The 17,773-nt window shown below is 34.1% G+C and overlaps 1 protein-coding gene across 8 annotated transcripts in view; it reads right to left on the bottom strand.

Annotated features, from left to right (window-relative positions):
- FCHO2 (FCH and mu domain containing endocytic adaptor 2) overlaps positions 1-17,773 on the bottom strand; it is an 80,785-nt gene that overhangs the window by 56,731 nt on the left and 6,281 nt on the right. For all 8 annotated transcript variants that reach the window (XM_085567617.1, XM_085567622.1, XM_085567618.1 and 5 more), the window contains 6 exons: positions 15,040-15,131; positions 9,265-9,339; positions 7,818-7,959; positions 7,574-7,726; positions 2,934-3,038; positions 968-1,066 (listed from right to left, as the gene is read on the bottom strand). In XM_085567617.1, the coding sequence (XP_085423743.1) occupies positions 968-1,066; positions 2,934-3,038; positions 7,574-7,726; positions 7,818-7,959; positions 9,265-9,339; positions 15,040-15,131 (666 nt within the window). The remainder of the gene's footprint in view (positions 1-967; positions 1,067-2,933; positions 3,039-7,573; positions 7,727-7,817; positions 7,960-9,264; positions 9,340-15,039; positions 15,132-17,773) is intronic.

Raw genomic sequence — 17,773 nt, 5'->3', positions numbered from 1 at the left:
ATCTAGGAAATCCTTCTCCTTTCTGTACTATTAGCAAGCGTGGGTACACTACAGACAAAAAAGAAATTACAGATCTAGGTTTTACTTCTATTTCTTCCATGTTAAACAACCTGTGTATATATATATTTTTTAATTTGTTGGCAACATATCCCACTATAATGTCATGAAGACAGGCAGTTTTTTCAGCCAGCACCAGTTTAGGGTGTGAACTGTTACTACTGTATTATCACAACTCCCACCTGCTTGAGTAAAAAGCATTTCTGTTGTAATAATTTTGGATCTAACAACATGTTGTTTTGGTCCAACAATATGCTGATAATAGATTTTTCCAACAAAGCAGGATATGCATATAGTTTAGAAAAAATAGCAAGACCCTTGTGATGATCATTTATTAGCAGAAAACCTCAATGCTGGAGTGTAAGCAAATAAAGTGACACTTCCAAAAAAATCCTAAGGACTTCTTATAAAAATTATTATATAGTTTTAATGAATATATAATTATAAAAGTATTGTGTTATTTTCGTAAGTATATAATTTTTTAATCAAATAAACTTTCATCTAAACAATATATATTATAAAAAACTTCTGTTACTAAATATCTTTTGCTCATAAAATCCAAGAGTATAAAATATTTGGAAACTTCTCAGAGTGATATAATTTCTAGTTCTAATTAGAAAACCAATATCCTAATTCTGTGTGAAATAAGTGCCAAATTAATATCCAGAAAGCAGAATTTAAAAATACACTAAAAATTCTTCAACTTTTGAATTCTTCAAATTGTCCTATTATTTTGTTTTCCTGAAGACAAAATTTATCCAGTCTTATTCTGTAAACTTTGTGATACTGAACTTAAAAATGGAACAGGAAGCCATGAAAATTTGATCTTACATTAAATTTCACAAAGAAATATTCCATTTAGTTGTTAAGAAAAAACATAAAGCATGATCCAAATATAATATAAAAATACCTCTCCTATTTGTAAATGAATTTCTTTTATGGTATTTGACAATGACTGTATAATCTCTTTCATTCGAAGAAGGTGCATTTCTTCAATGTCTTGAAATTTCTGCAAACAAATATAAGCAATTAATCATAACTAAAATATTAAATATTACATTTCAATAATAAAATGCACTAACATGAAAAAATAAGAAATAAGCCTCTTTTTTTCTCCATATTTTAAACCTAATAGTTACATTTAAGAAAGTACAGTGGAGAAGTCAGTTATGAAATAATGTACTTTAGAAAGCAAGCTCTGATTTCAGAATCATTATTGAACTTTTTTTACTTCCTTTTTGAACTTCCATCTAACCCTTCAAAAAAATCAGATCCTATTTCTACCAAAATATGCCTAGAAGGTGTTCAAGTTTTCTCTTTTCTCCAGAACTGAAGTCGTGTTTTTTTCATCTAAACCAAGGAATTTTACGGTTGGATGTTTTGCACTTCCTTTTTAGAACACTCATAAACTCTTTCTCTAGTTAAATCTATGTTCTCTGCTTCTTTAAATATAATTTGTTTGATCTTTAAACTCATCATGCATAATTTTTACAGTATATTCCTTTTTACCCAGGCTGTCAGCTGACAGCCATTTTAAAATTACTTCCAAAGTTTTCAATGGCCCTTTCCTGGCCAAAAATCAGAACTAAAAATGTTCTCATCCTCCCAACAGTCAACCATAACAGTCTTGAAATCTTTGTTTACTTCTGCTCTTTCCTAGTTCTCTGCCTATTTCTGTAAGTACCCTTTCAAGTGTGTCCAAACTTTGGCGCAACACTTAATCCTCTCTCCAATTTGCACGGGGTTCTGCAAAGATCTTAATCTCGAACCTCCTGCTACTCTGATTCACAAACATGACTCCATGCATACAAGACATGTATCTCTAGCTTCTTAGGCCATCAAATTTCTGCCATACTTATGTGCCTCTGTCATCACTCAGGGAGATTAAAGAGATTAAAATTATTTTCTTCAGCAGCCTTCATCTTAATTACAGAAGATACATCCTCTGTATCTTACCTCATCCTCTGTAGCCTACCCTATGATTTTACTTCTTTACTGGACTTTGTAAGACAGATTTCAGCTAAACCAACTGATTTTGCACTGAAAGAAAAATACTCACACTCCTCACTCAGTGAAAGGTATACTGAATTAAGACAATACAAGATGTGCTTCACACAGAAGTGGTCTTCCATATAACCATGGATGTCATTTTTCCTATCACATCATATTTAAAGTAGCCATTGAGCACCCAAAATGTGGATGCAGCTACACCATTATACTTAAAATGAATTCCACACATACATCTTTAATTGTCAGAATGACAAATTTCATTTCCAATATGGACAGATGTGGAAAGTTTACAACTGTCCATAATAACATTAAGTGAAAATTTTAAGTAGAAGGACAGCTACAGTTAAGGAGCTAAATGTGGTTTAAAATGTGGCAAGACATGGTATATGAATTGATACAGAGAAGATGAAATCTTCCAGAACATAGTATTTTTAAAAACCCCAGAAAATTGAACAGCTATAATGCCTTTGCATAACCTCAGGTAAATCCTGGGTAGGCATTTTAACTAACTGTAACTTTAGTGTTTCGATGGAATAATAATGAAAAGCCACAATGGATCCCAATATTAAACTTCTGTAAATGAGTCCAGGGTACCCAGCAATTCAGGATTTTCTACATAAACACAATGCATATACAATACTTCCAGAAGTTCATATTGCTTTCTTCCAAAAATTTCTTCAGAACACCTTCTAGAGTGCCAGCACACCATTGTGTCATTGAAGGACATGCTGTCACAACACACATAGTCAGCTTTTGTCTTTCAAACAAATTTTAGTTTTTAAAAATCTTTAATTTCAGATGGCTTCAGAAATTAAATAGAATATATTAACTGACTTCAAAGGTAACTCATTTAATGCAACACTTACCTGTGCTGTTTCTGTCATTTTCAGTTCAAAATCAGACTTATATGCAGCATACTTCTCCACATACAGTTTATAGGTATCTGTTGCTTTTTTAGATTTAACTGCTGCCTATAGATCAATATAAAAATGTGGCAAATGTCACATACAGGTTTTTTAAGTTACTATTAAAAGCAAGCCTAGGATGATCTCTAAAAATTGCCAGGGGCATACCAAAACAGTGAGGTGTCATAACAAAATTTCAACACCATACCTCAGATAAGAGCAATTAGAGATTTTCCTATACATAAATCATACACAAGTGCAACAAATTAACTCAATTAAATCCCTTCTCCTTATATAAAAATATTTATTAAAAATTTTTTTAAAATAAAATTTAATTGCTGAAGATAACTTATTAACTCTTGTCAAAACAACAAACTTATATTTGCAACAGCAAAGCAGGAAAAAGAAGGGTGAAAATACGGATCAAAATTACAAGTGCAATTCTGAAAGAATCAACGGCAAAAAACCCATGACAGTGAAGTTTTCTTAAAAATGAAGGAAGAAACTCAGAAGTATGGGAGTTACATCAATGCATTAACAGATATTTGAAAGTGAAACTAATGCAGAATATAGTGAAGGTCAGATTTAGGCAGGTCAGTGTTATTATAAGTAGTCCTTTGGAGATTTATACTTTTCATTATTTGTTTCTAGTAAACCAAAATCTTCTTTCTGGGAGTTAAGTAAAACATAAAACAAAATGCAGGAAAATATCAGTATTACACAGAAAACAAAACTAAATGAAGTTGCTACTATTATTTGTTGCTAGTAAACCAAAATCTTCTTTCTGGGAGTTAAGTAAAACATAAAACAAAATGAAGACAACACGGAAAACAAAACTACAAAACTAAATGAAGTGACTGACTGTAGTAGAAAAAAAGTTATTTTCAAAGTTTACAGCATGATGCACGAGGTGAAGTCTTTCAACCCTTTGATAATCTATTTCCAAATAAAATGCCAATGAAAATCATCTTGAACACCATTTTCTTTCCTAGCTTCTTTACTCAACATGCTTACTATTGGTCCAAAATTTCCCATCATTTGTAACACAAAAGTATTCCCGAATTGTTAATTACATCAGTAAAGAGAATAGTATATTTTCTATTTGTTCTAGTTCTGAGTAGCCCTCCTCCCCCTTGCAAATCAATTTCATCTGTCTAATAAAAACTATATTTTTACTTACAATGATCTGTAAAGCTGACTGCTATCTATAATTTCAAATGAGTTAACAAAAAGATGCCCTCTGATAAGAGAGAAAGAGAGAGATTCTGCAATTTCCAAGAGAAAAATAACAGATAATCATGAGTAACAGTGTACCACTAGCAATTCAAAGGAATAGGAATCAAAACTAGTTATTTGTCCAGTTACAAAGAAAGCCTAAGTAGATCTTAGTCATAAAGTCTTCTAAACTCAGCATAATAGAATATGAAAATAAGTAATGTAACAAAAATATGGATTATTCAGAAAAGTGGTATCAAACCTATCACTTTATTATCCTGAATTTTACTTCATGATTCTCACTCATACACGTTTACACAGGAGAATCTCTGAGAAGCACACAGTGTTATCATGTTTCCTAACTGCCATTTACTATGCTGAAAATACAACATGCTCCCTGAAATCTTGCTTTTAAAATTAAGACTGCTTTGAAGTTGATTCCATATTTAATCATTGAAAAGGAAGGAAATGTCAAGCTAAAATATGTAAATTTTTTTTTTTTTTTTGTAAAGCATTTTTCATTGAACCCTTTGTGCAAGGGAGTTTGGCAAAATAAGAACATTCTCCTTTTACCATCATGTTTAATGATGAGCAGAATGGCAGTATTACATGTTGAAGAGCAATTAAAAAACTAGGTACTCAGTAGGACAAAAAAAAAGATACAATTCATGGACACTCTGATTAATTAGTAATCTCTCCTGAAAACAGGAGAGGTACAGCAATTGCTAGAACTGTGTTTACAATATGTGACCAGATTTACAGTATGTGAAAGAATAAGGATCACTCAACTGATTTTTTGTTAAATCACTATAAATAGAGAAGTTTACATGTCAGAGAGCAACAGGAAATTATTATGCAAGTTAATATTAACTTCCAGTTGCAATGAGACTTGCAAGGTCTCAGATACTTTACTGGAGAATCTAAGCAGGTATCTCTCCAAACATTTGTGATAAACTCTTAGTATACTGTTGCAGATCCCTTGTTTTCTGAGAAAGCAGTAAATCTGTGATTTTGCCAGCAAATAGTTTTCATGTTTGCACTGAAAGTAATACATCTATTTTCTACCAAAGTGTCAGTTTCCTACTCCCACTGGAAACATTTTAAGTACTTCCATTCAAGTACGGTTCAATTACATGATTGTATTTAAGGAAGGTGTATAAAACAGTAAAAAAAATTACCCTTCTCCTATAGTGCTTCCTCTTTCCTCCTTCTCATGCAGACATCTGTCATGCTGAACATTTTTTTTGTTTCCAAATGAACAAGGATAATGCTACATCTTAAAAAGCCTTCCCTCAAGTCAACCTTTCATACTGAAACTCTATTCACAAGAATTTAGAAAAATTATACTTTGAAAACACTGGCAAGAAAACATCTGCCAACACACATCTGATTCACATCTAGAATCCAGCATGAGCTGTCATTTGAGACAGAAACTGGGGGGAAAATGCTACATTTATACCAAGATAAAACAACTGAAACACAGCCGACAAAATAACTTTTGTCAGTGAAAAAAACAATAACCAGTGCAATCTTCTCCATCAAGACAGGACCAAAAGCAATCTCCTCCATCAAGGACTAAAAGCGAAAATATCATTCTAACAAGAACAAAGTTCTACACAGACCAGTTAATTGAAAGGGAAAGAGCCAGAGGAATCATGATTTAATAAGAGAAGTTATAATGAAAGACAAGGAAAGGTGACTTCTTTTCTCTACTAGTTAGATTCTTGGAAACAGGAAACATTACTTTTTGCCCAGCAGGTCAAAGAAGGGGATCCTTCCCCTCTACTCAGCACTGGTAAGGCCCACTTGGAGTAGTGTCTATTTCTGGAATTTTCATTGCAAGTGAGACATGGACATACTGGAGACGGTCCAGTAAAGAGGCATGAAGATGATGAAGGGACTGAAGCATCTCACCCATAAGAAAACAGTGAGACTGCTGAAACTGTTCAGCCTGGGGCAGGGAAGCCTGAGGGAGAATCTTACCAATAGATAAAAATACCTGAAGCGAGGATACACAGAAGACAAAGTCAGGTTGTTTTCAGTGGTGCCCAATGACAGAACCAGAGACAATGGGCACTAACAGAAATCACAAATGGTTCCCTCCCTCTGAATAGCAGGAAACACCTTTTTCCTGTGAAGGTGATTGAGCCCTGGCACAGGTTGCCCAGAGAGACCATGGGATATCCGTCCTTGAAGATACTAAAAAGCTGTCTACACAAGGTCTTGAGTAACTGGCTTGAGATGGCCCTGCCTGAGCATGAGGAATAGAGAGGATATCTTTAAGAGGTCCCTGTCAACCTCAGATATTGAGTGATTCTGTGAATGGATCAATCCCCCATCACAACCCAAGGACAGTACTAAATACACTCCAAGATACTCATCCCTTGAGTCCCTGGTCCATGAGATCGGAACATTTTAAAACAGCAGTGAAAACATTGATAACATTTTCTTTATTGAACAGACTTCAAATACTCATGCACTCAGCTACTTTATCTCTTTGCAGGGATAACACAATCAGTCCTGAGTTCAGTTACAGGGGCATTGAACATTCACATAAATAAATATATTCAAAAATGCAGGAGATGCTACGACAATTGGGCACAATTTCTGTTAAAGCTACTACACAAAATTCATTGGATGCAGGTGTTTACAAAGTGAAAAATTAGAACTACAGTACAGTAAAAACAGACAAGGAAGTAAGTGTAAATAAAACATATCTAGATTTTTACTATATCATGCATATTGCAAAAGAGTCAGAACTTTCAACTATGTTTAACCCTTTCTGAGCATTCCACTTTCTAATACAAGGTGAACATGCAAGACAATTAGTAGTACTGTGGGAAATTGAATGATAGAAACTTCCACAGATACAGGGGGGTTTGATCTGCAGCCTTGGAAGGAGCTTGGATTGATGTAAAAATAAAGTTCACAGACATTAAGTAGAAAAATCATAAACTTATGTCTCTATAGTTGTAAGTAAGGAACTGTATTGGGTAAGATGGTGAAGGCTCTGTAGTATAGTAATTGTATAGCGTAAGGTTAGAGTTTAAAAGTTGTAATGGAAGTATATGTGTGTACATGTGATAAGAGACCATTGGGTAAAAGTATCCGCAGTGCAGTAGAAGTGAGTAAAGGTGATAGGTTAGAAAAGTAAAATAAACTTTGTGCAACTGTCTATTGATACAGAAAGTTACATATTGTCTTATAACAAAGAACTTGTGACTACTTTGAGCTATGGCTGACGGCTTGCTCCTTTAAAATCTTATGGCCTCTGAGACTGATGTTCATCTGAGCAATAAATCGTTCTCAGTCTGATGGTCATCCCATTCCTTCATTAAATGTGACAATAATAATATAGCACAATTAAAGTAAGATGTGACAGCTACCTTTTCAATTTCTCTCTGTGTTGCTCCTTCCTTTTTCAAGCGTTCTTGCTCCACACACTTTGCATTGTAGTTTTCTTTTGATTTCTGCAAGGCCTGAGTGATGCTTTGAATATTTTGCACTGCTTCCAAAGTTCCTGAAACATCTTCTTTAGTCTGTTAAATATCATATGGTTGTCAAAACCAAACCATTTTAATTTTAGTGTTAACAAGTCATTGGACATACATAAGATAAAGAATTAATAACCTTTTTATAAGCTTTGATCTGTTCATCTCCATACTTGTGAACTTCTTTTATTAGCTCTTGTAATCTCCGCACAAGATCCAAGTGACAACTTGCTAGTTTTTCTGTTGAGGTTTTGAAAACATCCCAAACTGGTGCAAATGTCCTGGATTGAGGAAAATAATGTTAATCTGACTTTTTGTCTTTCAGGTGGCTATTTTTTCAGTAGTGCTACAGAATAATCAGTAAGTTTACAGTTCACTTCTCCTCCTAAAACTGAAATAACAAAACACCCAACAACTGCCATAGATTCTTATTAAATATGCTCCCAATGTACTAATATGCTTCCCAATGTACTAATTTTCCATGTATTATGTTCTACTTGCATTTGTTCTAGTAAAACACACCAGATTTAATTTAATACTATGATGAGCACGCAATAATGCCAATTATCAAGATGGTTCAATAACAGCTTAAAATGATTTAACATGTAGTAAATATTACTATGTATATACTTTAACAGTGTGATCAAATCAGCAATTTCTTGGTTAGATACATCTCTAGTTGTCTTACATCATTGCAGCCACAAGATAGAGGAAAAAATATTGGCAAAGATAGTCTGCCACTAAAAAAGATTTATTGATTAAAAAAGATGAACAGAGGTGGGATCATTTCTCAGATTCAGATTTCTGTGCTGAATGGACATTCTCCAGCTGTTCCAAAGATATAATTCTGCCTTGCTATTCTGGCTAACGCTGCTAAAAATCAATACTAACCAAGCCTTTAAAGCTCTTATGTTCAAAGGTTCTATATCTGCCTGTTAGTTTAAAGACCATCAACAACTATTATCAAATTAATAACTAATGAAAGCTCCCCACATTTCTAGATTATATTACGATAAATTTTAAAAAAAATCTAGTTTTTCTCAGAAGTCTGAGCTTTCATGGGCCTAATCTTTCCAATAGAAAAGTACCATTAATCAGTCTAGTTTTTAAAAACATACCCTGTGTATAAAACTTCCATTTAACTATTGAATAAAACTATGGAAAAGTCTCATTATGAACATCTCTGAGAACAGGTAACAGTCCAAAAACCAGAACTAATAGAAATAAATAAATTCACTACCACATTTACAGGCCATATATTCTCTCCAAAATAATTTCCATAGGCTTGAGAAGACATAGAAATAACTATGTCTGAAAAGAACTCTGCTCTAAACACAAAGGAAAAGACAATTTATCTGTGTTTGGGCTTTCGTCTTCTTATGCAGTTCAAAGAACTGCATTGTCTTTCTCCTTGTCTGCATGAATTTTTGCATGGTTATTAAAGACCTAACAATCATTTTAGGTAAACAATCATTTAAAGGCAAAGTTATCCTAACCTTCAACATCATCAATAAAATATCCAGAATCCAACTTGATTCTTACCATGTATACAATCACTTACTTCTCTCTTATGTACACTTACTTACCCAAGTTGTGTGTAATTACTTGCTGATTTGGCTAATTTTGTCATTGATCTTGAATATGTCTCCTCTATTGTAGCCCTGCCAAAGGAAGCCATCAAAAGTACAATCAAAATGTTGAAGGTAAAAAAACTGAATATGCATTCTAAAAGTACAAAACAGAAGACTTTTTATGTGAGCTAAAAATGGCTCAATTTAAATGATCTTTCAAAAGCTGTTCAAAAATTCACATTAGTATATTTAAAAAAAATAATCTAAGAACCCTGTGACAAAATATTGCACGGAGCAGAACAAGTAAAACCCAGGAACTTACAGCTTGGAAAAGATAATTCCTTCCTTTCTATTTGCTGTTCTCAAATGCCACTAACATTCCCTAGTAACAGACAGAACAAAGCATCACAACAATCATCTATCCAGCACTGCCTAAGCAGGAGAGTTTACACAGCAACAAAATAAAATGTATTTGTAATGAAAACTTTACAATAAACAAAAAATATTTACTGAGCAATCACATAAAACAAAACAAGGTGTTGCTTAGTCCTCTTTTTGGGGATAGGCTGTTCTTTCCTTTAAGTTCTTCACATAGTAATATTTGAGTTTAGAAAAACACAAAGTGTTCTTATATTTTCCTTCACTCAAATACACAATTTCACTTGTCTTTTAGAGATGCAAAAATGAAGGGTAGGCACAGACTTCCTCCTTAGAGCCTTTGCAGGGGCAATTGCCATGGAATCATCTATTACAGCAGTGACTCCCTGCCAAGTCTTTCCCTATTAATTTTCCTCACCCTCCTATAATTTTAATTTTTTACCCTAAACCAATATTCATTACGTAGTGTCAACTTAGATTTAGAAGCATCCTAGATATGAGTAAATACTATAATTGTCTTTTCTTGAAAAGCATGGAGCAATTTCTTTCCTGCTGTGTAATAGGACACAGGACACGAGAGAAGAGAAAAAATACAGATAAAGAATTTATCCCTTCTCTCAAGTTATACCATGGCTATGGGACAGAAATTTTCATTTCTCCTGTACAGCAACAGTTTACAAGCAAAAAGAATTGTCTTGTGAAAATATGAAAATAAAGTAGGGGTATTCACCTGAAACAGAGAAGCTGTGCTAAAACCTACTGAATTTCCAAACTAACTATCCAGTTAGTTAGTTGGAAACCTATTTGGAGAAGGTGATTAAACTGCAACATGCAACAAATAAATTGCAGTAGATAATACTCAAAATGAAAAGTTATTCACCATAAAACAAAGTCAATTCACTTTATCCTTGTTCCATATATGAACATATCTTAGATGATAAGAAAACATTCAACTTTCCAACGCTTGGAAATCTTGCTCACTGCACAATGGCAAGCACATGTGCACCAAGCATAGGCAATTATTTTTTTGTTTTTAACTACCATGATGAACAATACATTTTGACTAATCATTTGTATCATCTATCAAAGTTTTTCTCAATTTTGTAACTCGGTGTCTTAGTTTTCCTGTTTAAACACAAGAATTTTGACCAAAATCCACATCCCTTTTCTTTGAATCAATTTACAGCACACTTCCCTGAACTATCTCCACAAAACTGGAGTTCTGCAATTCACCACAGAGTATGAACATATATCAGTTAAAAACACCAAGAACCAAAAAATGACCAGTTAGTACATTTGTCCTATCAACTAACTTCACAGAGTTGTACAGGTAACAGACTACAATTTTCTTAGTAAATTAATTTTTACCCTTTTGAATGTGTGTGTTTGCTTGGGATCTGCCAAACATTTTAAAGTTAAATGGAAACACATGCATTGCTAGTTTCATCTGATCTAGAAGATTCTTTTCTGTGATGCTTATAGGCATTATGGTGTAGAAAAACATCAGGAGAAAAAACAACACATTTCTGTACCTACTTCTCTCCTAGAAAAGTAGTGTGAATTCTTAGATATAAAAAGTTTACATTTTAAATGAATGTAAACACATGATAGCTCACCTACAAAATCTTCTCCATATATAAAGTAAAAAAAACCACAATTATGCAGGCAGCTCAACCTTCTTATTTTGACTTCTTTAACAAACAAAAATTTCTACATGTTTTATAAGTGAAGCATGGCCTTTTTTGAAGGCCAGGTTGGAAGGGGCATTAAGCAATCTGGTCCAGTGAAACACGTCCCTGACTACAGCAGGGAAGGTTGGAACTTGATCATCTTGAAGATCCCTTCTAACCCAAACCATTCTATAACTGATGATTTAAAAAACTGGTGTGTAACCTTTCAGCAGATAGATAACCTGTCCCACTCATGATCTACCAACATTAAGCAGACTGCCTGCCAGAAACTCACTCCTTCAGATGGCAAACTTCTGAACTACAGATCCAACTGGCTCTTGGTTCTTTCAATACAATAGTGACCAGTAAAAATACTGTGTCACTGAACACGGACAAGGAGGAAAACTTCTGCTCCTTCTCAGATATCAAGCAGGAATGGTAGATACAGCATAGAAATATTATTACAAATTCATACATTTCAAATGCTTAGTTTTTCTCAGCAAAAAAATTTTACATCTCAAAATGCTCTTACAGAAATTTTGAAGTATTTTTTAAAAAATGCTTAAGAGAACAATAATTTTAAAAGTTATTCCATATCTTATACATTTTTTCATTACCATTTCTAAGGCTAGAGAAAAGGAAACAATACTCTTCCCCAATTAGGCTACACACAACTAAAACACTATTCTGTGCAGCACAAGTAACAGAGACTAGCTTCACACAAACATGGGTCTGTTGTGCTCTAAGCAGTCTGTACACCTAAACACATTGACTGACCCATCTCTCCTTTCCATGCAAAATCACTTAATAAAAAGTGTATTTTCTGGCTAGCCTGGAGACTCCAGCAAGCCCAGCTGACCAGATGACTGCTCTACCTAGAAAGGGTAAGTACTCCAATTTGCTAAGTGTTACCACCAACTCAGATCTGTATTTATTCAACAGTTTTCAGTTTTTACTCTCTTATGTATCCACTTCTGAAAAAAAAAAGAGACAGAAAATAGCCAATGTGTAAAAAGGAATGGAAAAAGAGATTAAAAATTCAAATACATGTCAATGTAGTTTTCATAGGGAAGAGTTACGAAAATCAGATACACAAAAGCCAAAGCATAAAAACACTAGATCTAGATGGCTCCTAATACATGTTACTCATTCACTTCACATATTTCCAGCAGAAGACAGTCTATAAAACAATATTCAGACTATAATATACAGAAGAAGGAGGAGAACAGATAACTGTGTGCATCATCTCTTAACTTCTTTGCAATTAACAAATGTGCAAAATAGATCACGGACAAGACAACTGAACCATTGTTCTATACTGCCTAATCCAATTTCTTTTTGAGACCAAGAATTTGGCCCATGTGAAAAAATGTGTTCTACTGAACCATTTTTATTTCCCAGGAAGTTGAATGACATCCTACAGTAATTTCACAACAGCAGCAAAGGACTTCACTGCATGCATTTGGATGCTCAAATATTTTTATCAAAGTCAGGACACCAAATATTTGAAGTCTCTCTATTTCTTTGAATCTAAACTATATGTCACAAATTACTACCAGCTTAGGCTGCCATTTATTAGTCATCCCTTATTGAGAAGAACAATCAATTTGTTTCTCAACTGCTTTTTGTTAAGCCGGGCTTATCAAGAGGTAGCAGAAAAACATGGCTGAAGAATACACAAGGCAGGCTTAATATACTCATGAAAGTAAGTCACTAGAAAGGACTGAATTTACTGCAGCTGGTCTGCATCATTGACATGGGCAATTTTCCCTTAAGGAACAATACTGCGGCTTTGTTAAGTAAATTGCAATATAGCACTCAGACTCTATCTTAATAAGTTAATGAGAATTGAATTTTTTTCATAGATCTTACAAAAGTTGCTGTAAGATGGCTGCATATCTCTTTGGCACATCCTGATTCATGCACAGAAAAAAGCATTTCTCAAACTCTCATTGAAGATAAAGTACCCATGGGGATCCTCATGTATTCATACGCAGTCATTAATCTAAATGTTATTTAACACTAGAAATAATTGGCAGAAACCTGAGCTGAAACATTTTAACATGTGGCAAAAGGTTCAAAGACTTTCTTTATTGACTGCAAAGGTAAATAAATAATTATTTTAAAATAACTTTTAAGTTAATTTTAAAAATAGATAAATAAATTTTATTTGCAGAAGCTTATAGACAGAAAAAAAGGGATTTTGTGCAGAAAGAATTGTCAAGTTTTACTCATGTCAGTATAATAAAGCAAAGAAACCAAGTCAGATACAGCAGCAAGTTATTTTTTACCATTTATGTAAGATCTTTCACCTCAGCACCAGTATGATTAAAATGGAGCATGTCCAAAGAATATAACATACAAGAGACAAGAAGCAGAGAGAGTGAGATGGTTTCTCATCTAAATATGCAGGTAAATCTAAACACAAGGAATGTAAAACCAATAAACTTAAATGTGTCCAGATGAGGTATAGCTTAGGTCGATGATGTACTGGTATAAAACCAGAATGATTCCATAAATTAAAAAACTTTCCAAGGAAAGATTCAGGAACTCGGGTCCAAATGCAAATATTAAAAAGTGCAGGTTTGTGAAGAATAAATGTTAAATGTGAACAGTGTGATATCCCTCTGCTCAATCCAACTCAGGATTTCACTAGAACCCTTTGTGGCTTCATAATTCATTCTCTGAAACGGGGGACTTGAAAAACAGAAGATTCTTTGGTTGTACAGTCTTTCCAAAAAAAATCATCTCATTTGCACTCTGGAACTCACCCATTTCTACTTAGTGAAATCTTTTTTTGTAATTTTCTCCAATTCACTTTGAAATGATGCCAATATTAGTGCAACGAAGTATCTGTCAGATCTGTGGTGATTACATTTTGTGGAAATTTGAAAGTACTGTTTAAACAGAGATCTACTTGAGGCCAAAACTTAAATTTTGAAATAGTCCAGTTTGACAGTTTCTAATGCAAGAAGTCAGCAGTGAAACAGGTCCTCAGTCAATACCTTGCAACTATTTTCTATGTGTTATCTAGTTGCAGTAACTCAGGAAAGGCAAAATTCCAAAGTAGGCATATAAGTAATTTTGTTCAGAAGAGAAATCCGTATGTTCTGTAGCAGCAGCAGTCTTCTTTCACAAAGAACTACATGCAGTACTAGGCTTCCTATTTGGGAAGTTGTAATATTTTCAGATTTCAGTCCTGTTCCTTCCATCCAATATAGAAGAACCTGTGTTATTTTCTGCATATTATTTTCTCGTCCCTATGTATTGCTCTCTTTCTTTAACTAAACTAGTGTCTTAGCTTCTGAAAGTATAGCTTTTTAAAAGTTTATACTAGCAGTTGCTAGTAGCCTAATTCCAAATCAATAGTAAAAACCTTGTAATTCTGATAATTTTGCCACTTTAACTTACCATTCTTCTTCCTTTTTCTTCCAAATGAAAAATTTGGATTAATTTAAATAAACTGCTGGACACCTAATACAACACTTCTAGATTTTTATTAGTTTAAATGAAACCTGAAAAATTAGAAGCTTGCTATTAACTGATGCTTAAGAGTTCCTATTCAGTTCTAAGCTAATGAAATAAGTATAGATATTCCTGTAGAATATGAGAGGTATATTAAAACGATAATTGAGTTTTGATAATTGAATTTTGTTAACAGATTTTGCATGTTACTGTTAAATGCAATGACAAACAATAAAACCCACAAACACTATATTAAAAATATAGGATGAATACTTACCTTTCTCTAATAAAATCTGCTAAGTCCTTTGTTGACAAATGTCCATGTTTCATATTGTGATAGAGGACATCAAAGCCATTGTTCCTTTCTCCCTAAATATAAAAAGAAAGTAGAACTATGAAATACAGCATGCTGAACCTATGCATTTTAATAACTGTTTTTCATTTTAATCACTTCATCAGGAAGTTAATTATTTCTAATGCTTCTGCTTTTTAGCAATTGCTGTTAGTTCCCATGAATCCCATACATGTAAACTAAACTAAGATCACCTCAGTTGCTACCACTACCTTTTCTATCTATATATTTCTAGGCTATGGTCAAAGACATTCCTGTTACAGATTTCTAGGGGTCTTGTATTCTTTCACTTTCCATCATATTAAACACATACTAAATAAATACTGTACTCTCCATTTATTGTTTCATCCCTTTCATTATTTTACATTAACTAAAATTCAGTTAGAATTACTTGATATCCTACTTCCCTAGTCCTTCTCTCTTCATTTGTCTTCCCCTGCATTTTGTAAAACTGGTTAAAAAAAAATCACTAATCTTTTCCTTCTCAGTCATAGCTTCTCTGTCTATTATTAAGTTTAGTTTTAAGACATTTTCCAGTAAGGCACACCTCACTATTAAAACTGAGACACTGCTCTAAGCACTGACTAATAAACTCAGCCAGTTTATGACCTCTGGCACTATAATGAACTTCCTCCTTACAGCAAAAAGCAACAACAGAAATGAAAGGAAGGCAAGGTACAGCATAATAACACTGCTACTATTGAAGTTTTCCTGTCAGACTATCCATTCCTCTTCTCCCTTACAAAAGCTTCAGATCCATAATGCTGCTTCTGTATAAGGTGCGAAGTGTGCCCTCAGGAAAACTGCATGCATGTTCAGAGTGGAAGGGAAAGAAGAACAGGATGGTATAGAAGAGAAGGGCATAGGCTATTTCATCTGGAAAGGATCTACAGCAATCATCTAATCCAACTGACTGAGCACTTCAGGGATGACCAAAAATTTAATCATGGTGATGATGGCATTGTCCAAATGTCCTTTAAATACTGACAAGCTCAGGCACTGATCACCATCTCGAGGCACCCCATTCCAGTGTTTGACCACCTTTCCAGAGTAAAGAAATTACTCCTAGTGTCCAACCTGAACCTTCCCTGGCACAGTTTTCAACCATTCCTACATATCCTATCCTTAGCCCCCAGGGAGAGGAGATGGGCATCACCCTCCCAGCCTACCCTGCTCAGGAAGCTATAGAGAGCAATGATGTCACCCTTCAGTGTCCTTTTCTCCAAACTAGACAAGCCCAAAGTCCTTAGTGGCTCCTCACAGGACAGGTCTTCCAGCACTCTCACCAACCTTGTTGTCCTCTCCTGGATGCATTCAAATAGTTCACATCCTTCTTAAAATCCTGAATTTTTAACAAAGGCAGGTCTATACTGCCAGTGAGAAATGTCCAAGAATTTGGTCTTGTACCCTTCAAAACATTTCTGCCTGTTTAGTTCTGCAAAAATTTGTTTGTGCAGCCATAAAGCAAACCTTATCAGGGAAATTATACAACTGAAAAATAAAGCTAGCAAATAAAACCAAGAATCACTGATCCAGATCACTGCAAGGAAACAAATAAACTGTATTGCTCAGCAGAAGAGGTGGGGCTAGGAGAAGAAGGCATGCAGGGATCTGCCATCTTAAATAAGGAGAAGCAATCATGGGTGGATGGAAAAACTTCACAGCAGATGTGTTATTAACTCCACTTCCACAAAGTTTCAAATTGCCTTAAAGGACACCATAGAGAGACACATAAATTTGCAAATAATAGATAACAGAAGGCAATTTGATACAGATTACTAGTCAGGATTATTTGCTTTACTTCTTCCAAGCATTGGGAAAAACAAAACCAAAGGGCAAAAAGCACCTTAAAAATCAGTTTCCATGGTTGCAGTAATATGTACTCTGCAAAGGTGCACCAAAATTCAGATTAGTTTGGTATAAATGCAATTACAGTCTGTAAAAAGTACAAACAAAACTAAACAAAACACATGAAAATACAGCAAATTCTAAAAGGACTCTCAACAGACCAAGGCTTCTACGAACTTAAAAAGTAAAAGAAAGATAAGAACATCAATTACTAGAAAATGCAACTTTATTTAAATGTTGTCCTACTCAAATACCAGTCTAAATAGTTTCATTTCCCTTTCACCCCTATTTAAACAGTTTTCTTTGCAGTTAAAACCCCACAGTTACTCTGAATACTGGTGCACTAACTTATTAACTTTATGTAGTTACTTAATATAAACCCTGAATGCCACGGCATTATAATTAACACTTTATTGGTATTTTCAATTAGAATACAGAATATAATTCTTATTTAATCTCTCCAAAGTCATTACTGTACCCAAATTTATAGATAAACATTTACAAATGAATGTTAGGCACTTCTTCCTGAAAAACTAATAAAATTCTCCTTTATGAAATGTTCTTTGCTTTAAGTAGTTTCTTCCAGCTAAACCAACATGTTACCAAAGTGTGCTGAACATAGGCCACTTCTAAACTTTTCGTAATGGAAACTTTTAAAGGGGCCTTCTCTACACTGGAGTTTCATAAATTTCCTGCCAATTTAGAAATGCAGGAAGGGTAGCACAGCCATGACCCATCCTCTTGCTGCAGCTTTCCTGATAAACTGTCAGAATGTAACCACGCAAATCTTTAGAGAATGAAATGAGCCTGA

The sequence above is a fragment of the Lonchura striata genome, chromosome Z, assembly GCF_050655825.1.
Source record: "Lonchura striata isolate lonStrDom1 chromosome Z, ASM5065582v1, whole genome shotgun sequence".
Lineage (NCBI taxonomy): Eukaryota > Metazoa > Chordata > Aves > Passeriformes > Estrildidae > Lonchura > Lonchura striata.
The sequence above is the reverse complement of the archived record's forward strand: the minus strand, read 5'-3'. Positions and strand labels throughout refer to the sequence as shown.